Source organism: Papilio xuthus, unplaced genomic scaffold (assembly GCF_000836235.2).
Source record: "Papilio xuthus unplaced genomic scaffold, Pxut_1.1 DF827679.1, whole genome shotgun sequence".
NCBI classification, from domain to species: Eukaryota; Metazoa; Arthropoda; class Insecta; order Lepidoptera; family Papilionidae; genus Papilio; species Papilio xuthus.
The window spans coordinates 4025562-4048566 of NW_013530970.1; the positions used below are offsets into that span (position 1 = coordinate 4025562).

Below are 23005 nucleotides of genomic sequence, written 5' to 3' on the forward strand. Positions count from 1 at the left end.
TTTATTATAGGCAATTTAAACCCAAGCGTTTCATAATTATCATTATGTTGACACGAATTATTAGAATGGTTTGAAGAACTTGAATGAATTTCACAATTAGCTGACTTGGAAGTTGAATACGTTTTAATTATATTCTGAGCAAGAGAAATGTAGTGATCAAAGTCTTGCTCAAAAATATCGCGAGTAGTCAATTCTATTTCTTGATTTGAAATGTTTAAAAATTCTATTTGGTTTTGCAACTCTTCGAACTCGATAAACAAAGCTTCAATTCTAGATAATTTCATCGCAAGCTCAGTTAATTCTACGTCTGAAATAGATTCTAAAGTTTTTAAATTATCGATAAAATTCTTAAATTTAGTTAAACGTCCTTTTATATTGCTACGTTTAATATTGAGAACCTTAAGTTCTCTAGATTCGGTTTCTGTAGACATTGCGATGAAATAAATAAAAAACTAATAAATGTATTAAAGTTGAATGTAGGTTAAAATTGCATACGATACGCTCCTCGCTTCGTAGTCAGCCGCAGCCTCGCTCGACTATCCGCAGACGCACGATTTGTCACTGGAGTGAAGAGCACAGGTAGCTGCATACACGTAGACAAAGGGTGACGTCACGCGAGTCGACTGTTGCTTGTCGATGCGCCGATAATGGCTGGAATTGATATTATAAAACGATTGAAACAATTTTAGAATTAACTTAGAAATATGATGCTCCTTAGCGGTAAAAGCGCGTTTGTATATTTGATCAAAGATGTGTTTGTATGAATATATGCAAAAATGGGCAAAACTAATTTGTTTTCAAGCTAAATTAAATGAAATAAGCTAATAAGCAGCGAAGAGCAATATAAATAAAGGCAAATACGATGCCACGCAATGCAAGCGTGATTTTAGCGGTTATAGAATGAATGAATGAATCACAAAGAAATGCGCACGTGGGATGACTTTCAACTTTGATGATAGATGAATATAATAGCAATTAGATAATTTAAATTTGTTCAGTAATTAGGCACTCACTATAGCTAGATATAAGCGTAATTAGCGAATTTTTTTAATCATTTAAACGCTGAAAAGCCAAAATATTTGTTTGCAAATCAAAGCAAAAGGCAATTAGGCAATTAGAAAAGGAACGGGCTCACTTGAGAAAGGCAGGAAGCAACAAAAGGAAAGCAGTTCCAATAGGCGATGCTGGCTGACTTCCACGTAGGCGTGAGGCTCCTTCGGGATGTTGCTTGATACGTAGACCGGCGTGAGGAAGTCTAGTTGCACGGGCTCCGATGTAGTCACAGCCCTTTTGTAGTCCTCCAAGAAGGTGTAGAAGGCTGGACGGATGCACGTGTCGATGACCTTTGTTTGTCCTTCGCTCGGCAAAATGGTTGCAACTTCGAAATTGTTGTTTCTGGCTTTTGCAGGTCCTGTCACGGTCGCCACTTTGTTCAGTACAGAACAAGAAAATAAAAAACTGTTGGAAATATCTTAGATTCGCGTTTAATTAGAAGAAGTACATTAGTGCGACATGTGTGCGCTTGAGTGCGAGAATTGCGAGAATGAATCGAATGAAAGAGTGAGTGCTTGAAGTTGAGTGACGTCGCCCCCGCGCCGCTCGGCTAGGTGTCAAGTTCGGCGCAGACAATATGCGTATAATAGAATTTTGTCATATATATTTGGTAAATAAAATATTAAATATTGCGGTATATAAATAAAATGAATGATTAAATGGCATAAGCAATCAAAAATAAATAAATTATAACCAATAGTTTAAATTAAAAAAAAAACAGCAAACATCACGAAGCGGCCAGGGTGTAAAATCTTACCAACTTTAAATTTCAATAAGAACATATTTAATTCTTTTTTATTTAATTTATTTATCTCTGATATGTCTGTCGCGTCTAATTCAAATGTCGTGTTAGATGTGAACTTATCATGTAATGTCTTACTGATTTTATTTTCATTCAGCAATAAATTTAAATCTTTATTTAAATTATCAAATTCTCGCGTACCCTCGGACTTGACAATTTTAATAGGCACTTTTGTATTTAAATCTATATTTTTAGTCTTTTCATTCTTCACTTTATCATTTTCTTGGCATATTATTAAATCTTTATAAGAATCACATTTCAAACTTTTTATTAAATGTTCCTGTTTTTCTATTTGCGTGTTCGTCTGTATGCCTAATTTGACTTTCTCTGAGTACGTTCGAGCAAACTTCTTGCCAGCTAGAAAAGCCTCGTCTACAATTGTCACCATTTTAGATAATTTCTCTCGATAAGCCCCATCTGATAAATATTGATCTTCCAGTAAATCCCAGTTTATTGAATGTGACATAACACCCTGCAACGTTTTTTAAATCTTACTAATATTATAAATGCGAGTGTTTAGATGGATGTTTGTTTGCAGGTATCCCCAGATCTGCTTCATGGACCCCGCTGAAATTTGGCATATATGTAGGACATAGTCTGGAAGAACACATAGTCTACTTATTAAGTTTAATTTAATTCCGCGTAGACGGAGTCGCGGGGGACAGCTAGTAAGAAATAAACAAGTCTTTCTCTTTACTTGTTAATTTAATATTTTCTCACCTGCAAGAAAACAGCAGAAGCAGTTGACCAGGACAGACAGGGAACAAGCACTAATGGCTTAGGCCAATTTGTTGCTGCTAACGACGCCATCTAAAATTCAAACCTCTATATTTTTAAACTGAATCGAATTAAACATATCGATTAGTAATATAAATCGACATATCGAGATTAATCGATTTGTTATAGTCTGTGGTGACAGCTGTCAAAATTAGAATGTTGTCATTATATACTCTATGCTTTATGGTACCTAATGTTACTCACATGTCCACCCATAGAGAGTCCAGTTACGCCTAGAGGACCAAGCCCATTGCGTTCGCACCAATGGAATAGCACCAATGATTCCAGTATTAGACAACCACCCATTACAAATATATCCGACACATTATGCAGAGACGAGCGGCTGTAGTAGACATAGAAAAGATGATATAAAAGGCTAGTAGTCTAAACCTCAATTTCAATTAAAAGCCTAAATACTTTTCACCATAGACAAATTAGAAATTTTACGTAAATGTTGCAAGTATTTAAATATATTTCGATTACAACAATGTTTCTCACTAATGCATATATTGAAATTTTTACATACAATAACTAAAACTCAAACTTTTTATATTTATTACTTACATTTGGTCCGTAGGTTTGCGAAGACCGTAAAATGGATTCTCCAATATTATGCCACCAATCCCCGCCTCCTTGAGTAGCGGCTTCACCATCAGATTTCTGCGTCGCCAGAAATACTATCAGAAATAAAAAAATAAAAAATCCATTTATGATTTAGCGGTAGCACTATTATTTTTGGAATTGTCTATGGTTTTTTGGATACTGACAACATTTAAAGGTCATAAGTCTTTTAAAAAGATTCTGAAATGAACTGAAATAAATTTATTTTATTTTACAAAATGTATTATAAATGATATCAAATAAAAATTTTCATATAATCTTAACTATTAGATATGTATTTGTTTACATAACTCTAAACAATAATCAATAGTTATTACTCAATAATATAGATAAACCTACAACTCAAATGATAAGTCAGTGATAGACCTCAATAATTTTTCTAATCTTTGAATAAACATTAAATTCCTATTAAATATTTCAGAAGTACAAAACCAGTCTCTAACTAATAATAAATTATATGGTTAACCATGGGTTTCTGAGACCAAAACTCAGATTTAAAACCTATTGTTACCTCTGTTTTGACAGGGATGACAATATGTTTTATACAGATTTGATTTTGATATCAGAAACCAACATTAGTCTAGTTACTAGAATAGGCACTAGTACTTTCATCTGAGTTATAAGAATCTATGAATAAAGGATGACCATCGATTTGACCGGAAGATTTTAAATTGCAAATATTGCAACAAAAAACATGACTTCATTTTTACTTTCTCTTTTTGTCGTCTCCATGTCATAACAATGGTATTAACAAACACACACGCAACCATACATAAAAACAAACTAACATGCTTGTATAAAACATAACCCTCTATGTAAAAAATCATTGCAAGTGGTATGTTACCTACATGATCACCTGTGCCGGCTAGATGAAGACAGACAGGTTTGCATCCTTTCTCCTGCCAATGTAACGGCAACAAAGCTTGGAAGTGTGCCTTCTGTGCTATCTCCGGAACTATTCCTGGTAAATATTTCTCTAGCGGTGTGAGAAAATAGCCCTCTAAGAGTTTACAGTCCGATAGATTTTGTTCCTTGAATTTAAAAAGTAAATTTATTATGGCATTAGGTTTTTAAAATAAGAATTATGATTGAGACTTTGATTGATGGCAGTGTGATGTGTTGAGAATTTAAATATTTAAAGAATTAAATATTGTCTACTCCTCAGAAGCATGCAATTGGTTACAAAAAAGTGCTGATCTTATGAGAATTAATCAAGAAATTATTAATTATACTCTAAATATTGTTAAATAAAAAACTTCATATATATTAGTAATAGTTTACCTTGGTAATAGTAACTGGGTAGTCTTTTTCTACTAACTTATAGCATTCATCCCGATTTGAAACTATTTTTCTGAATTCAAATAACCTAGAAAGTTGGCATTGATGTCAATATTCCAATGATTTAATAGACAAAGGGTTTAATACATCTATTATGTAATTAAGGGCTAAATAAAGATTAAGTAATTGTTTACATTGTTCCTCACCTTCTTAAATTCTCTGGTTTACCCCAACCTTTCGTAAAGAATTTGGTTATGAGTATACTTCGGTATACAGCATCTAACCTGCTTGTAGACATAGTTTGAAAAATGGTTGGCTACTGATTTTGTTTTATTTGTTAGAAACAATAGTTTCTTTTACGTCGTAGTCTAAAATTATATTAACATTTTAACGAAGAAACTAGAAATAAGTGTCATGTAAGATGCATTTTGTCAATGTCAATGATTTTTGATAGATTTTTTTCGGCGTGGTCAGCTGTTCATAACATGACATTACGTTCACAAACGGATTTAGGAAATCGACTTTTAAATTGGGTACGGGTTTTAATAAAAATAATTAAAGCAAAATTATACTGTTGATGAAATATTATTTTGAAAGTTTATACAGATAAACAACTTTTAATTGTATACTTCTAAATTGTCTATTTAAAAGTAAATTTTTAATCATAAGTCGAAATCAAAAATTTGTTGTTAAATTTTCTTTCCTCAAACTACTCGAATGCTTAATACTGCGTAATTTTCCCTATTTCTTTACTATGAATTACTATTGAATATATTTCAAAAATGACAATAACAATAGCAGGTGGTTGATATCACCTTATATCTTACGTAATTATATGTGGGTCGTCACTGACTCAGTTGCCAACAAAATAAAAAATAGTTCCTATTCTGCGCTCCAAAATATTATGTAAAATTTGATATTTTAGATAGATAATAGGTGTGTTTACCGAAATTGATCTTCTTCTATTCGTATTTGGGTATTAATGTTGGGCCTGTTTCGTTTTAAGCAATTGGGCGATTAAATGGAATTACCTACTCGCTGCTAATTTATTGTAATTTTATTCATCGTTAAACGACTGGATTTGTTTGTGTTTTATTATCTTTTGTGTTAAATTGATAAATGCTTAATAGAAGACAAAGCGATGTATAATTTATATGCTTCACCGGACAGAACCGTAATATAAAACGTCCAGGTTCGATCCCTACTATGTAGCAATTTGTTTTTCGATTTAAGAATTTCATATGTATTCCATTTAAGCGATGTTCTTACGGTGATGGGAAACATTGTTATTAACTTGCACACAGTGTCGAAGAAATTCAATGATTAATGATAAGTCAACCAACCCGCACTCGGCCAGCGTGTTTGACTATGGCCTGGTCACCCCAATTTCGACAAACTTTGAGCATCCTGATCTGGACGTATGAGATGACGACCAATTTATAAACTACGATAGGAACTTTTAGAATACCCAGTGGTAACAGGCAGCTCCATCAATTAAATATTATAATGTAATTATTTTGCTGAGTTACATTTTGATTTAAAAGAAACACGAGGTCAGCCGTCGGCTTGTTTGCTTTTGTCTCATAAATATGACTACAAAGGAAGATATTTTTTTTATTGTAATCTAAGGCACTGACTATTCAGATCACGTAAATCGGTAATGTCAATGAAAAAGGAAATGAGTCAAGACGTCAAACCAGCAATAGAAAACTCTTCTGTCGGCGGTTTTTCTGGAAAATCAAATTAAAATTACAAAATGTATTTAAGCTTAGCAACAGCAAACTAGGCTCTGCTTGTCCGGTGACTTTTACTAAGTGACAGCATATTCTCTGGACAGGGTTGTATTCTCAAAAGTCAGTTCGTTTTGTACCTAATTATTATTTCAATTACATTTTATTTCTTTAATATTATTTTAATTAGCTTTAATTCAGAAATCCGGTTAAGTATTATTATGATACATTCGCGGAAAGAAAAAAATGACATCATTTCTGTTCACAAACTATGCCTGCCTAATATGGCAGGACTGAAGGGTAAATAAATGTGTGAATAACAATTATTAATTATAACATATTAATGATTAACAAATTAAAAATAAAATAATTCCAATTCAAATATTGAAAAATTTAAAATAAAACTTCGAATAAGAAATAATGTCCTGTAAATCATATAAGAATACATATTGAAGACTGTCTGAAGTTAGTCTAATTATATAAAGACTTAGTTATATGGAGACGATGCCTTATTTAAAATTGACTTACAAAACCATAAGAACTTTATGTGCTAAAATGTACTTAAACTTAATGTTTCTCGCAACTTCGTCGGCGTGGAGTTTCAAATCATATTTTAAATAAAAAAACGTTCCAACTCTAAGAATTTGAGTTTTATTTTAAAGGAAGATAGTCAATTTTCCTTATCAAATGAAAACAGGTGCATACTAATGCCTGTGATTTTTATTTCAGCAAATAGAATTTATGCGCAGTGTAAGCGTAGGCGACACGAGTTAGTATAAGGATGCTCGTTGTCTGCGGCGAGCATGTTTTAATCATCGATACACGGTAACGAACAGAAGTAAGTTCCTAGTGGCCATTTATTAAAAAAAATTGTGATTACAAAAGTGGCGCGAAAAGTGACGTTTGTTATATATTTTTTTTTTAGTTTTTATTGTCGCTTTAGTTAGTAGGTTATAGTTATGTGTTTAAAAAAAAATCAACACCTTTTATGGGAGAGTTTCTTAAAAATATAGTAATTTAAATTAACTACGATTTGAATGCGTTAAGTTAAATATTAGGTCGTTGAATATATCACTTATTTGATTTTATTGACAGAAAACCTAATACATTTTTTAAAATAATAATAGGACATTTTTTTTTATTAATTTTTTTTTCGACTTAAGAAACGTTGTAAAAAAATCTGTATTATTTGTTAAGTACAAATTAACATTGACCTATTAGCATTTAACAAAAGCCCGCGTAATGCATTACGTCATGTTGGTCATTCACAAGTGACGCACAGACAGCCAAGATGTGTCGGTTGAATACAACGAAGCCTTCTTTATAAAAATATACGCGCCAGAGTATGAACTCCTCATCTTCACCCTAGGACTTAATAAAACCCTTGTATTGATTTTTGTAAAGCTATTTTGTTTGATTAATTTCTTTTAAATTATAATTAATTTATTTTCAGATGGAGAGCAAATTGCTCTATTTAGCACCTTTGGTGCTTTTCGCTTTTCTTCAGCCCCAAGTCGAGGGTACGTACAAATTGTTTTAACTAATGATTTATAACGAACGTAATCTTTTCGCTAAAGATAACTTATTACAGACTGTAGGCACCAGTCGCGTGGCTTTTTTTAGCAAATTCATGTGGCAGCTTGTTCCGTTCCTTAGCCTTGCTCTCCTTTGCCCTTAGTGACCACGTTGACTCTGAGTGTGGCAATAACCTTGATAATGAATATCAAATGGCGGTCACAAGGGTCCCGCGTGGGCGGGACTTGGCCGATACTTTATAAGGTTCCTGTCAAGGCCTCATTTATTGTCGACATGTAGGCTGTGTTAATCACTACCTGGTACTTTGATTAATTATATTTATAGAGATACATATTAGGCAATATTGTTATTAATTAATTCATTAATCTTTATTAAATATTTGAATGAACGAGCTTAGATGTATGTATGTTAGAAACATAAGAGAGGAATACAAGGACCACGCCACAAGAAAATCCGTGATCTTTACCTACATACCGGGATGACGAACCTGAGTTATTTTGAATGAAAATGCTCTATTTATTTATAATAAAAGAAATTACACTAATTAAGATAAAGTAAGTTTAGATACACGCTTATTGTTAAATTTTTTTTTTTTCAACAGCTCAAAGGTACTACAACTACTACTCGCCTCGGAACTACGTCGGTCGTAATCTGTACGAGCACGGACGATCAATATCCGACGAGCTGGTGAGATGCGGGCCCCACACTTGCGGGGTTGGTGCCCACTGTACACACGGCAGCGTGCGGCCCGTCTGCGCCTGTCTACCGGGACACTCCGGAGATCCACTATCGCAATGTATCAAGATCGAGTGTGTCAGTAAGTATTAAAGTCTGTTTCCACTTAGCAGAGGATACCGCCCCAGTGGATAACAGAATACGTGATTTGATACTATTGGAAATAGAGTAATCAATACGTGTACTATAAAATTTGTTGTATTTTTGTCAGAGTACAAGCTAAGCAAGAGATTGTTGTCTTATCTAATATATAAAATTCTCGCGTCACAATTTTCGTTCCCATACTCCTCCGAAAGGGCTTGACCGATTCTCATGAAAACATCTATTTTTTATACCCGTAAATGTTAAGGGTAGTCCACCGCTAAATAAAATACTCGTGTTAGTGTTGTGTTGTTACCATGTTCCTCCGAAACGGCTTGACCGATTTTTATGAAATTTGATATGCATTAAGTAGGTCTGAGAATGGCTACTACGTGTTTTTTAATCCCGAGCGAATGAAGTGCGGGCGATAGCTAGTAATATATACTAACATCTAAATGCAATTAACAGTAAAGTTCCCCAAAAATTTAATTTACTTTCTATTAAAAATCCTAAATTAATATAGTTTTTCAATGCGTAAACGTAACGTAGCATTTCAAAGAGAAATAATTTAATTGTTATGCAAGTACTTATTGATTATCTTATTCCTAAGTCCATATACTAATAAGGATGAATAAATATAGCGCGTAGGTTTTGTCTTCCGCATTACGATACATCATTGTCACAATCTAAGTTATGCAGTATACTATTTATGTATCACTTTAGTAAATATTAATTTGTCATAATAAATTGTGTGGAAATGGGAACATAGGGAAACAAACGTCCATTAGAACATTTACGATTTTATTTAAATAAATGTGAAAGTCTTATTTCTCTATGTATGATTTATAAAAATTAAATCCTGCGAATATTTTACTTCTCGAAATTCGGTAAATAAAAAATGTCACAGTATGTCGTTGATGTCTTTTACTTGAGATAACTGCGGATCTATATTCTGACCAAAGGTTACTTAGGTACTTAGTAAATATAATTTTTTATTTATAATGTTACCACATTTTTGTAGAAAAGTATGGTAAAGTGTACCTAATTATTTAAGGTAATGAAGAGTGCCGTGGACACCAGTCCTGTGTAAACCAACACTGCGTCAACCCGTGTGAAGGAGCGTGCGGTGTCAATGCTAATTGTGATGTGAGTTTAGCTATACTGGCTACAATAATGATATATATCCATTTCCTACATCACATTGTATCACGAAGTCTATGGTTAAAACCTAAAACCCATTGACGTGATCATCAGTTTTCGAAAAGTATTATGAAGGTCTCTTACACTAAAATTTATCTTAGGTCCGTCAACATGTGCCGGTGTGTTCCTGTCCAGCGGGCTACACCGGTAATCCATTCACAGCCTGCAGGGTTGCTGATCCGGGTAAGTGGTAAAATCTTTATTCCCAAAGTTAAGCATCAAGTCCGTTATATTGTATAGTCTATAGCAGAAGAGAATAATTTTTTGAATTGTCAAGTGTAATTTCAATATTTTTCCAGAGGAAGCATGCCACCCGTCTCCGTGCGGAGTCAACACTAAATGTCACGTAGCCAATAACCAGGCCGTTTGTACCTGTCTACCGGGATACAGAGTAAGTCTTCTATCTTTAACACAATTATAGATGTTTCTTTATATCATCTTGTTGGCCCTTGGTACACACAACAAGGACCATAGAGTTATACGATATATTAACGTACGGTTATAAGGTAACGTAAATCGTCCAAAACTAATATTGGTTGAGTTGAGTAGAAACGAGAATCGCCTTGTGTGTGCTCGCTCCGTACACACAACGTGGCCGATGGGAATTGTCTTTTTGGTCAACACAGGCATAGCAACTGAATGTCAACTGTATAGTTTTACTCCGCCATAAAATTGCAGCATCTCAGGCTGCGAGCGCCTCACTTTGGTGATGATGGTGATTGTATATTTTACTTGTTTCCTCGTCCGTGTAGGGCAGTCCGCTGTCAGGCTGCAGACACGAGTGCGAGTCTGACAGCGATTGCGGCGTGCAGCAGTCGTGTCGCGACTTCAAGTGTAGCAGCCCCTGCAGCGACTGCGGAGTCAACGCTGACTGCGAGACAGTCGCCGCCCACCGCGCTGTCTGCAAGTGCCCACGAGTCAGTATCCTCACATTAGAAACTAACAAGGCAATATGCATAGTAGTTTAATCTAGAAGAACACAAAGATGTTACAACGATCTCCTTACTGATCCTTCTTAGTGAATTTTTCATACTTTATGTCCATCTCAGCGTTACCTATCATTAAAGAAACTATTAGGAATCTTCTTTGCTATAAGTATTTATTCTCTTCCCTTTATGTTTCCTTTGAAGCTGCGAGCTCCCACAAGTTTTTAATTTCACATTGTATAACTATAAATCTACGGTACGCCTTTTAACTAATCCATGAATACTGTACAGGGTTACTTCGGTGATCCGTACCGCATCTGCACAGCGGAATGTGAATCAGACAGTCAATGTCCGAGCTACAAGCCGGCGTGCGTGTACAACGCGTGTGTCAACCCGTGCACCAACGCGTGCGGTGTCAACGCCGACTGCAATCTGCGCGGTCTCACACCAGTCTGCTCCTGTCCTAGGAACATGACCGGGGATCCTTTCACATTCTGTAGACCATTTGAAGCACGTAAGTAAGAGGAGACCAGCTTATAATGAAAGCAAAGAAAAAAGAAAAGGACACAACATCTTGATGCTTCCTCGTTTGAGTGGCATATGCTGTTGGGATCTCGAAATTATCATATTCTTGGAGTATCATTCTTAATTTTAAATTATATTTATCAGGTGACCTCTGCGAGCCTAACCCTTGCGGTACCAACGCGAAGTGCACTCCGGGACACGACCGCACCGGCGCTGAACGACCTGTCTGTACCTGCCCTACTGGATACATCGGCAACGCTCTTGTCTCTTGCGAACGGGTAATTTAATATTTTGCAAAATTAATGTACAAAACTTAAGGATAATAATATAAATAAAATAGATCGTATCGAATTAGAATTCAGACTACATTTTTGGATTATTTTTTCGTTCATTTCGCAATAATTTATGGTGAAAACATTCTGATTTGGAATGAAGCTATAGATAGATATTTTGTGTAATCAAAAATTTACCTCTAATTTACTTTTATTGGTCATTTCCAGGGTGAATGTGAGCTAGACTCTCAGTGCGCAGACCATCTGGCTTGCGTAGGCTACCAGTGCGTGGACCCTTGCCTCGGCAACACACAGTGCGGCTCCGGCGCAGTCTGCGTCGGCCGGCGACACATCGCCGTCTGCACTTGCCCTAATGGTAACACCATGTACATATATTTTATAAGAATCGAGTTTCATTTTTCAAAACATCGTGATGTAATCTGGACATATCTACGAAGAAATTCAAAAATATGTGTGAAGTCAACCCGCACTTACCCAGCGTGGTTCACTGTGGCCTAGTCACTTCTAACTCAAGGTAGGCCCCACGCCCTTAAATAGGGACTTATAGCGAGCTAATGAAGATGCTTTTCCTTTAGTAATTTGGATCTTTGTCAGGTGTCTGAAAGTTCGGATTCGCCAGCCGGTTGCTGTTATCGGCAACTTAATTGCTATATTCACAGCTTCATTGATTTTTAAGAATGATATCTCATTGAATTCCCATTTTTCCTTAGTTACATGGTCACTGAATCAATTGGATTATCTTCCTTTTTTATTAATTATTGTTTCTTCCTCTAGGTCATCGCGGTGATGCCCTCGTCAACTGTTACGAGTCAAACTCAGTGGTGGCATCAACGCGTTACTACAGATACAAACGTAACGGCAACTTCACTGAACCCGAAGCACCGACCGTCACCGCGACTGAAGTCGTAGTGGAAGCCTCCCCTAAACCCAGCGCCGACAAACTCGAAACCAAAAAGGGTGAAACCGAAAAGAAGGAGTAAAGTGTACACTGCCATTAAGACAAAAATAACTTATGAACGAATAAATTAATAACATTTGCATCTCTGAATTGTTTTATTTATGAGGTTTCGTCTTATAAATATGTACCTCTTTCTCTGATTACTTTGAAGTACTTGAAGTCTTTTTACCCATTAAATGAAAAGGTATTGAAAATAATTTGAAGTAGAATTGAAGAAGAGTTAATATATGTTAATCACCTAAACTAATTTCTATCTACAACAATGTGTTGAAAATTTAAAAATACATACCTATTTCTTTTGGTCTTATCCTCTTTGAATAATTGGTAATAGATTGGTTGATAGTTGATTGTATCTTAGACCAATAATAAAAGTCCTGATAAAAGTCGTGTATAGTCGTAATATATTCACGTTGCGTTTACACAAGCAACGAAGTCACCACGATATCCAAATAAGTTCATCACGACAGCTTTCCCTGCGCCAAATTGGGTTTGAAATGCGTGAAACTACAACTTTTAGACTCGATATTTTTTATTTTCTATTATATTTCGCTGTACGCGCAAAAAGAAAATTAGTATGCTGATGTAGGTACTTTCACATTTCATTTTCATTTTCCTAGCAAAGGGGTACGAGCATTTAATGACAAAGTGACTGAGATATATCTAACAAGATTATTATAGTAACGTACCGAAATGATCACTAAACGTAATTGAGTATTTTCTCAGATCATTTTAAATAAAACATGTAAAGGACTTATGTGTGTTCACAAACCATTGGAAACTGTTGTGGTTAAACGGATGGAACGGAACGTATTTTGAATTTGACATTTCTAGTGGGTTGATTGATACGTCCTGTCGTTCGATTACCGAATGATGAGCGAAACAGTATTTTTTAGAAATTGTTGTTACACGAAATAGCAAATATTAATGCGAAACGATGTCCGACATAAACATGGAGAAGTTTGCTGTGCCAGAATTCGTGCCTGACCGCTACGTGAAGGAGTTAACGAAGTCATGTGTCGGAGGGGAGGAGTTGAGCCAGCAAAAGGAAAAAATTCAAACTTTAGCCGAAGAGACCGCCAGTGCCCTAAAGAAGAATGTCTACGAGAACTATATGCAATTTATCGAGACGGCCACGGAGATATCCCACCTAGAGGCTGAAATGTATAAACTTTCTCACCTACTTAGTGAACAGCGTTCTGTTCTTACAACGTTATCACAGGCATCAGTTTTAGGTAACGATAACACAATTTCTCGTGAGTCACTCGACAACCATGATCTAGAGGCCGAGAGAGCAGAAGAGCAGCGTAAAAATAAGCTTAACCTAATCACAGAAAAGGTAGAAGCATGTATGAACCTTTTGGATGTCCCAGATAGAACATTACTTCATGAAGGAGATTTACTGGAAATTGATGCAGAAGAGAACACGGCCTTACAAAGAATGCATGTATATTTATTTAGTGACTGTCTCATGCTAACCTCTTGGATTTCAAATCGCCGTGGGCCAATGAGATATAAATTTCAAATCAGTTACCCTATAAGCACCTTAGCAGTAGTAAATGTAAGAGATTTAGGAACCGTTAAGCAGGCTTTCAAAGTTCTAGCCTTTCCAGATACTAGAGTATTTCAGTGCAACAGTTTAGCAATTAAAAAGGACTGGTTGGATAAATTTGAACTAGCAAAAAAAATGTATATTGAGAAGGAAAATTCTAAACAAAAGAAAAAAGATAGTCTTGAAAAACCTAAATCTGAGTCTTTAGACTCCCCTAGTCTTTCTGTTGAAGAGATACAATCACCTCAAATAGCACCGTTGCCAGATTGGTTAGTAGATGCTACGGAAGAGTTAGATGTTTTAATTGTTGAAAGACATTTTCAAAAGACCTACGAGTTGATGGTGTCAGCTCAAAAAACTCTGAACAGTGAGGAATTCAAAAGCCACCCACAGAGAGCTGATATTTTGAAGAGAATTGAACAAAAACAAAAAGTGTTAACAGAGATTTTACTCAAAGAACTTGATGTTAGCCACAACTGGAGTCCTCGTGGAGGTCTTAGGTCCTCCAGACATCCAGTCCTAATACTTAATAAGTTTAACATGACCAGTCAGGCGTGTGAGCTATTTCTAGATATATGCAGTCATACTGTCAAAGCTCATGTTAAAGCGGTGCAGCTGGAGGGATCTATAAACAGTTATGTTAACCAAGTTGGTGAGGTGTTTTTTTGTTCACTGAGTGATGCCTTAACAGAATTTATTACCTTGTTTCCTAAGAATAAAATAAGTGCTTTCATAGTTTGGGCTAGTATGCAATTAAGGATTTTAATGAGTCAAATTATAAAACAAGTGTTCACACCGCAATGTGCTTTAGAGTCTGTTTTGGAAAGTGTTCAAAGTTTGAGAGCTCAGTGCACTCTGTTTTGTGAGTTTGGTCTAGATCTTAGGTTTCAAATGAATAGTTGCTTAAGAACCCCAATAATCAAGGCTTTAAGAGAGTATAAAGATAAAGTTGTTGATTCAATGAAAACAAAAGTGTCTGATGATAAATGGACTCCAGTTAATATGCACACAAAAGCCAGTGTTAATAAATTCTTAGCACAGATGGAAAATTTGGGCCTTATTTTAGCTAAATACATAATTAATGAGACTTGGGTAGACTTATCTAGTAGTACGATATGGTTTGCTCAATCAGTGTTAACGGTGCAAAAGGTTGGGTTACTATTGGTAACTAAGGATATGATGAATGTACTCGATGAATGTATTCATGCAGTGTTCAATAGTAGACTTATGTTATCAATAGGTAACGATTCGAGTTACGCTCAGAAAAATTTCAAATTCATCTTAGACACGGTGATGCCATTAATGCTTAGATGTTACAAAGAAGATGTTGGATATGATAATGAAAAATTAGTCACGTTAGGCAAAAAGTTTGGTGTTAATGTCGCCCCTCCAAAGAAATCAAACATCACAAAGTATACAAGTAACGAATACTTATGAGAATAGTCATTTTAAAGTTTCCGATGAGTGTTTTGGGTGAATGTAAGTTATTTTTATTATGCTAAAGCTTTAAATACTTGTAATATATAGATAGTAAGCATGCAAATTTTTTGTAAGTTTATTTAAAAACCCGATCAAATTGAAAATTTATATTATATGAAAGTTAATTAATATGAAATTTTAATAAACCGAAGTTTCGTGGTTTTAAATGGTATTTTTTTTAATAAGATGTATTCATGTAGACAGTGCCATGTAGATCAACAATGGGACAATGATCATAATATGGACATGCCTTCAAATATTTAAATTATAAAACTTTTTTTAATTTATCGTAGTTTTATTATGCAGGATTACAGATGTTATAAAAGAGATTGATATCATAAAATTATTTTTTCTTAAAAAGCAATATTTTAAATTATTCTAATTATTGATCAATATTTTGGCAATAAAAAAATGGTGAAAACCCAACACATTTACAAACAGTTTTTTATTTGTATAATTAGATTTAAAATACATATAATATGTAAAAGTCAATTATTTTGACCACCTACCACAATTTTAGTATTTAGATCTTTATGAAAACGAACATGTAGGAATCAAAATAAATAATACAAAATTATATTTTGTATAAGTTTTTATTGCACATAATAAACATATTAAATAACTTACTTTGGTTTATTATACAGTAAAGCGTACATTAGACAAATATCTTCAATTATAACAAAAAATCTGAATCTGAAATTGGTTGGATTAAAAGGTAAATACTAAAGATTGCTAATAATTCTTTTGTAAAATAACCTGTATTATAGCCGTCTTAGGCAGAACTATACAATTTAACAAATTAGTTGGACATTAAAACAAAATACTCGGGTTTCAGTGACAGGTCCACAGTAATCTAAAAATCTTATTATTCATTAGTTGCAACAGAAGGAAAAAAATTCTCGTGATTTAATTATTTCTCATAGATGTTTATAAATATTGGAAGATTAAAAGATAATTTTTTTTTCATGTAGAAGCACAAATATTTTAATATGTGGTATGGCTAGATTAGGCAATTTAAATTGTTGCACACTATATAACAGCCTTTATATCTAGATTTTATTATTAAATTATTCATTCTCCATTAAAGATTCAATGAATGTATTACCATTGATTAACTTAGTTGTTAAAACAACATATTCAACGTTAGATTCTTCTTGTTGACTTATATTTCTTAATGCAGATATCTCATTATATGTACAACCACCGATGAAAAATACCAGAATGACCCTTGGATTCTCTAAAGATGAAGAGTTTTCACTGGAGATGGAATTCCTACGTGCCATTCGCGGCTGTAATGTTTGGAGTTCATCAACTGTACTGCCTGGTAATAATGATAAAACATCTGCAATACCTGAAAAAAAAAATACACTTTAAAAAAAAATGTTTTTTTTTGTGGGCTGTCAGATATAAATGGAGTCCGCCACGCCATTCAATGTGATAATAGAATTAGACCTAAAATAAAAAAAAAACACTGATGCATCTTGCTAGAGTTTTAGGAACAAATTGAACCCAAATAAAAACGTATTCTTTCGAATGGGTCAGTAAATATTGTATTTCAAATGCACATAATACCTATTAAATATTTTTAATATTTTGCATATTTTAGACGTAATTGGTATTATGTGTCATCTAGTAATCGCGTAATATTATTTGTATAGATTCAACGCTTTTCCCTTGTGTTGAATAAAGACAATATAGTGTGCATTGCTTCAAATAGTTCGAGGTTAATTCTATCAGAAGGTTGTACGACCACAAATATGTACTTGATTTATATTATCTTACTAATATTATAAACTAGCTATCGCCCGCGACTACTTTTGAGTTGAATTGAAAAACTTTAATAGGTTCCTATAAAAATATAGATTTTTTTTAATTTGTCAAGTCACGGAAATACTAATCAAGAGACGATATCGTTTCTCGCGAGGCGCTTAAGTGGTTAATATTGAACACAATGAAACACTTTGTATAATTAGGTCAAATCAGTTAGTTCAATTTTAGACTAATTAAAATACATTTGCACTCAGTAGAGACTGGTCGGTTTATAAATAGAATAAATCTGCGCATGACATGTAACAGAATGTTTTCGCTTATTATAAATGTTTTGACAGATAATGTGCAAGTAAAATTATTTGCGTTTAAAATAAATGCAATTATGAACAAACATATTGATAAACGGGTTGATAACATTATATGAATTTGATAGGGTCATATACGCCCCTTTGAAATGTGTTTAAATAATATCATTATATAAATATCATCTTACTAATATTATAAATGCGAATGTTTAGATGGATGTATGTTTGAAGGTATCTCCAAAACAGCTGAACGGATCTCGGTGAAATTTTGCATACATGTGGAACATAGTCTGGTAGAACACATCTACTATTTTTTTTTAATTTTGCGCGAACAGAGTCACGGGTAACAGCTATTATGAATATATGAGTTTTAGAATTTAATTTATAACTTACCGGTCCACGATTTGTTTTTAGTAATCTGTTCACTAAGTCTGACAGCTAAAGGTATATATTTGCTTGACAAGTAACCCTTCTCGCTTGCGTCCATTTCTGATTCGTTCAATGTAAGATGTAAAGCCTGAAAAATATAACTTTTAATACATTAACTACAAAATATAATATCCCCTCCTCTGATTTTATTTAATGGACAAAGGTGGGGACATATAGTAAGAAAGCATTTCCCAAAATAATTCTGGTAAAAAAAATCGTTCAACGTCGGTGGCCCAGGGGTTAAGCACTTGACTTGCAATCTGCAGGTCCTGGGTTTTGATTTACATATGTACATTTATCCGATGTTCTTACGGTGAAGGAAAACATCGTGATGCAAACTACACATATCTGAGAAGAAATTCAAAGATAATTGTAAAGTCAACCTGCACTGGGCCAGCGTGGTTGACTATGGCCTGGTCACCCCTAGCTTAGGGTAGGCCCCTCAGTGGGGACGTATAATGAGCTGATGATGATGAACTAAAAAAAAGCCAAATATCGTAACCTACCTTCCTGAGCACAGCATAGTGTCTAGTGCCAGTCTGAGGCCGAAGCAGGCCACATTTCTCCAGGTTGCAGAGCGTCAGCCAAGTCCTCAAGCCGTACACTTGGACCAGCTCGCGCTTATAGTACTCCAGAAGTTTAGGCTTCAGACCTGATCCGGTCGCACATTGTAGGCATATCAGTCTTAGTACCTAAAAAACTAGACTTATAAAACCAATGTATTGACCGAAACATTATAAACATATGCTCTAATAAACCTTGACTAACCGTGGGTTTCTGAGACAACACTCTATAAAACATATGGTCATCCCCTTCATTATCTTTGACAAAACAGAGATAAAGATATGTTTTAAACGGAGATTCCGGTCTCAGAAGCCCACGGTAACTCATGAACGAACAGTTCGTCAGATTAGGTAAATAATATATTGTCAGAAAAAAAGAATTTATATAAAAAAATATGTTTATGATATTGAAAATAAATTGTGTTTTATTTATTTTTGTTACCTTAGTCAATGGTGCCTTTTGAGCGATTAGATCTTCAATAAAAGGGCAGGCCTTTTCATTGTCGACACAATTCAGAAAATCTTCCTCGCATTGTATAGTGTCATGAAATTCAAACGAATCTGTTGTCTGAAAGTAACATATTTTACTAGAAAAAAGTACTACAAAATAAATCACAGAAAACACTTTCCTGTTTTATAATATTTATAGACTAGCGGCCGCCCACGACTTCGTCAGTATATTCCTGCGAATATTGTCCAGTAAAAGTCTTTTCAAAATCAGTCCAGCTATTTTAAAAGATTAACTATAGATAAAAAAACCTACCATCGTATACTGTAGAGAAGGTTGATATTTTTTATACGAGCATGTTTTTTTTAAAGTAGTTTACTAACGATATGAAAGAACGTGGCTCAGAATATTGCGATTATCTGTAGTAATTGCCAGACACCATATTATGCAAGCTGACACATTGTCGTACTGCGGAAGTTCACGACGGAAGTATGTGACAAATAAAATATTTACAATGAGAAGTTCTGTTATAAATAATTTTATCTATGATACGATTATAGCACAACACAAGCATTAAATAATTCAAAAAGTTTCATTGTATACAGTATGTTTCAAAACTACAAACTACAAAACTTTTTTACTAATTTACTTTCCTGCATTTAAAGTACATGTATGGAATGACTAAAAGATATGAAGGGGGTAGATTCGGATATGACAGCTGATAGAAATGTATGGAGGAGTAGTACATACTGTGCCAACCCTCGATAGAGATAAGGGCAGGTTGATGATGACTTTACTGCATTTGTAGTTTATTTAAGTAAAAATTGGAAACTAAAAACACATCTGTCTGTAGTCTAAATAATTACTGTTAAAATAAAAATAAAACTATGCATAGCTAATATATTTGAAAACCATACTAAATATATAATTTTATCAAGTTTAAGACATTTCAAAAATCGCAATATCATGGAAATTAACTAACCTCTTTAAGGTATTCTGCAATAGCGGTGTGTGTTGCCAGAGATTGTTTGTTTGCTAACATCTGCGGCAGGCGCGCTACAAACTGCTTGATTTCTTGTACTGATCGTTCTTGATGCCGCTCCTCCAGTTGTGTCTTTATCACGTGCGCCTTCTTAGAAAGAGCCGCGCCCACCTACCGTAAAACTTATCGTTGGTTTCTGAGACCAAAATATCTATAGAAAACATATCGTCCACCCTTTTTATTGACATATATATTATATGACGGAACAGTGATGGTATGTTTTATATGGGGTTGGTCTTAGAAACCCACGATTCATCATCAGCTCACATATATATCCCCACTGAGGGGCTCTGAGCCTACCCTAAGACAAGGGTGACCAAAACCCTACGATTAATTATTTTTAATCTGTCAAAAACTCTTATTTACGTCATGAAACGTAAGACATTTTATTTGTAGGTATATAAGTTATTTTTTTAATGATTTTTTTTTAAATTTTATTGAGAAAATGGTAATTTAAAATCATAATATTATATTAAGTAGAAAGTGTCATAACTCACCACAGTGAAGCTACAATCGCGCAGTTCAGCAAACAATTCCTCACTAGAATTGAGTACGACTCGCTTCTTCTCTCTGGCGGTCACTTCGGGCGTCGCGTCGTCAGCACTAACGAATCTTTCACCGGGAAACGTAGCCGTTGAACTTTTTATACCGAATACCTCATCTATTTATAAACACATTAATACAAAAGTAAGAAACAACAGCAAACACAATGCTAAAATCAAAATGGACGGCAAAAAAAAATTTAAAAATAATGATTTTTTAAATTTTACACTAATGGCTAAATTGTGGGCTATGAATATTTACCTAGGACCACTTTATATGCTGTATAGCTTTAGAAATTAATAATAAAACTTACATTTCTCTACCAAAGTACCTTACTAGCTGTCATTCGCAACTCTACTGGAGATACCTTCTAACAAACATCTACCCATCCATCCAAACATTGTAAGTTATAAAATTAGTAATTTTAATGTGTATTATTTACCTATAAGGCCTTCGTAAGTGAGCTGTGTGGCCATAACACTGGTGAAGTCAATTGCACGATCTATTAGTAACAGCTGGTCAATGCAAGAGGTTGTCGAGCCCTTTGGGGGAGAACCTTGGTCCTCTTTGTTTAAACGGCAAAGAAGATCCCATACCTAAGGAAACACATTATAATTTCTTATGTGTTTTTCTTATAAATAACAAATGATCACTTAGCAAAATCACCGCTATCTATAAACATTGGCTAAAACATGAGTTGAAAGTTTAATTCTCTACCTATATGTACCCTACCCTGCCAAGTCATTTCTTCCCAACCTTTATTTATAAGCCTGAGAAGGGTATAAGAACTTGGTTTCTTGAACATGATAAGTGATTACAAACCTGTTTGGCAGCAGGACCTTTGCCGAAAACTCTAGGAATTATACCATATAAGTGTTGAATGGTGCGTAATGCTTGTGCTGCATTGTACAGGCAAGTTGGATCACCTTCTAAGTAATATTCTCTAAAAGTAAAAAGAAAACATGCCCTTTTTTAGACAAAACTCCCCTCATAATAGCTATCTGTCATATCATGAAATGGTATCACAGTTTTACATTTTCTACTAGGTCCTTTTAATTCTGGTTAAATTATATATTTGATGTACAATTTACTGCCTTTTTAAGTACATAAAATTATTATCAAATACACAAACAGTTGAAAGTGGATAAGTAAGAAATCTCTATAAGCAAAAATTATTTGGTCCTAACAGACAACCTCCATAAGCAAGAAACTCAAGTAAGAGAGAAACCTGTATTCAATTTAGTTATGTGTCAAAATAAATAGTTACCTAAAATCATTCTGTAGTTCTAGAGACATGACATCACTGTCAAATGGAAAGATATCACATTTAAACTCTTGAATTGATAAATAAGAGAACACAGCTCTGTCCTTCAATGTTTTCTCGCACAATTCACTCTTTCTTGGCACAAAGAATAAGTGGAATTCAACTGGAGAATTTTGTTTTGTTCTGTAAATAAATATCTATATTACAATCCATACTATAAATTAATTATTTATAATCAATATTTAAGTCAAAAGCTGGTAAGGAAAGAGAAGGTAAAATCTAAAAAAATTAAATTATATTTTTGTGAATGATTCTTTTACTAAAGTAAAAATTTAGACATCTTATTGTTTCCTAGTTTATTCTTCAGTAAAATAAACATGCTGCAAATCCATATATTTGTTTGTTTTAAACATCAAAGTAAGTTTAGTTACCTTAGAGATTGAATGTAATCAGCTACCAAGTCCATTAAGGCAAGTTTAGGACGAGCTATAAATACAATATGTTTCACTGAAATGGTCGGTAGACTGCCTGGTCTCAATGGAAACATGTCAACAACTTCATGATCCTTTAGTAATAAGTACTGTGCAATCAAACCAACTGGACCTGCCAGCCATTCGTCCCATATTGTAACCTGGAACATTATGCAATTTAAATCAAAAATAGTAGAAGTAGGTCTAGGAAGAGATTGATGGCATGAAATGTGATATGATTAAGAGAAAAACAACTGAAACTACCAATGTTCAATCTGGAAAACGAAAATCTTGTACGCCAATTCGAGATAGGAATATGATAAATATTCCTTATTCTTTAGTTTTTAATACTGAAGAAAGTATATACAAGTAGCATTTATTATGCATGAGTAAGCTTTGTGTGTGTATCTTACTTTGGGTCCTTCGCAGAGTTGTAATAAATTTAATAACTCTTTTCGCATTGTTTCTTGTAATAATGCGACATTTAATCTGCCGCCAGACAGATGAGTATTCATTTTTGTTTCCTTCATTATGGTTATTAATTGCAACGAAACTAAAGTTTGTCTTCCTTTTAAATTTTTATTTTATGTGACTAGTTAAATACACAACAAAAATTCATTAAGACAGT

At 34.1% G+C, this 23005-nt stretch overlaps 4 protein-coding genes across 8 annotated transcripts in view; 2 read left to right on the forward strand and 2 right to left on the reverse strand.

The window, feature by feature from the left end:
- Nucleotides 1-4958, reverse strand: part of LOC106117783 (uncharacterized protein C4orf29) — a 12123-nt gene extending 7165 nt beyond the window's left edge. The window contains exons 1-7 of one of the 5 annotated variants that reach the window (XM_013312214.1): nucleotides 4738-4958; nucleotides 4535-4619; nucleotides 4102-4284; nucleotides 3197-3309; nucleotides 2837-2975; nucleotides 2576-2665; nucleotides 1997-2327 (exon numbers count right to left, since the gene is read on the reverse strand). In XM_013312214.1, the coding sequence (XP_013167668.1) occupies nucleotides 1997-2327; nucleotides 2576-2665; nucleotides 2837-2975; nucleotides 3197-3309; nucleotides 4102-4284; nucleotides 4535-4619; nucleotides 4738-4829 (1033 nt within the window). In that variant the 5' untranslated portion in view covers nucleotides 4830-4958. Of the gene's footprint in view, nucleotides 1-1810; nucleotides 2328-2575; nucleotides 2666-2836; nucleotides 2976-3196; nucleotides 3310-4097; nucleotides 4285-4534; nucleotides 4620-4737 lie in introns of those variants that run through there. The other 4 variants (XM_013312213.1, XM_013312212.1, XM_013312216.1 and 1 more) reach the window with 4 other exon arrangements.
- Nucleotides 4959-7005: 2047 nt separating this feature from the next.
- On the forward strand, nucleotides 7006-12601 carry aspr (asperous). Its single transcript, XM_013312583.1, has 11 exons — nucleotides 7006-7099; nucleotides 7715-7781; nucleotides 8399-8614; nucleotides 9668-9759; nucleotides 9915-9996; nucleotides 10113-10204; nucleotides 10566-10730; nucleotides 11031-11253; nucleotides 11409-11542; nucleotides 11765-11912; nucleotides 12332-12601. The coding sequence occupies exons 2-11, from the start codon at nucleotides 7715-7717 to the stop codon at nucleotides 12535-12537; spliced, it is 1425 nt and encodes a 474-aa protein (XP_013168037.1). The 5' UTR covers nucleotides 7006-7099; the 3' UTR covers nucleotides 12538-12601.
- Nucleotides 12602-13355: 754 nt separating this feature from the next.
- On the forward strand, nucleotides 13356-15827 carry Exo84 (exocyst complex component Exo84). Its single transcript, XM_013312527.1, has one exon. The coding sequence runs from the start codon at nucleotides 13450-13452 to the stop codon at nucleotides 15499-15501; it is 2052 nt and encodes a 683-aa protein (XP_013167981.1). The 5' UTR covers nucleotides 13356-13449; the 3' UTR covers nucleotides 15502-15827.
- A 675-nt stretch (nucleotides 15828-16502) lies between these two features.
- car (vacuolar protein sorting-associated protein 33A) lies at nucleotides 16503-22997 on the reverse strand. Its single transcript, XM_013312572.1, has 11 exons — nucleotides 22791-22997; nucleotides 22339-22538; nucleotides 21911-22090; nucleotides 21466-21586; nucleotides 21086-21239; nucleotides 20598-20761; nucleotides 20041-20211; nucleotides 19053-19178; nucleotides 18554-18739; nucleotides 18012-18135; nucleotides 16503-16894 (listed from the first exon to the last, which is right to left on the reverse strand). Exons 1-11 carry the CDS (start codon nucleotides 22905-22907, stop codon nucleotides 16611-16613), a joined length of 1827 nt encoding a protein of 608 aa, XP_013168026.1. The 5' UTR covers nucleotides 22908-22997; the 3' UTR covers nucleotides 16503-16610.
- Nucleotides 22998-23005: the final 8 nt, after the last annotated feature.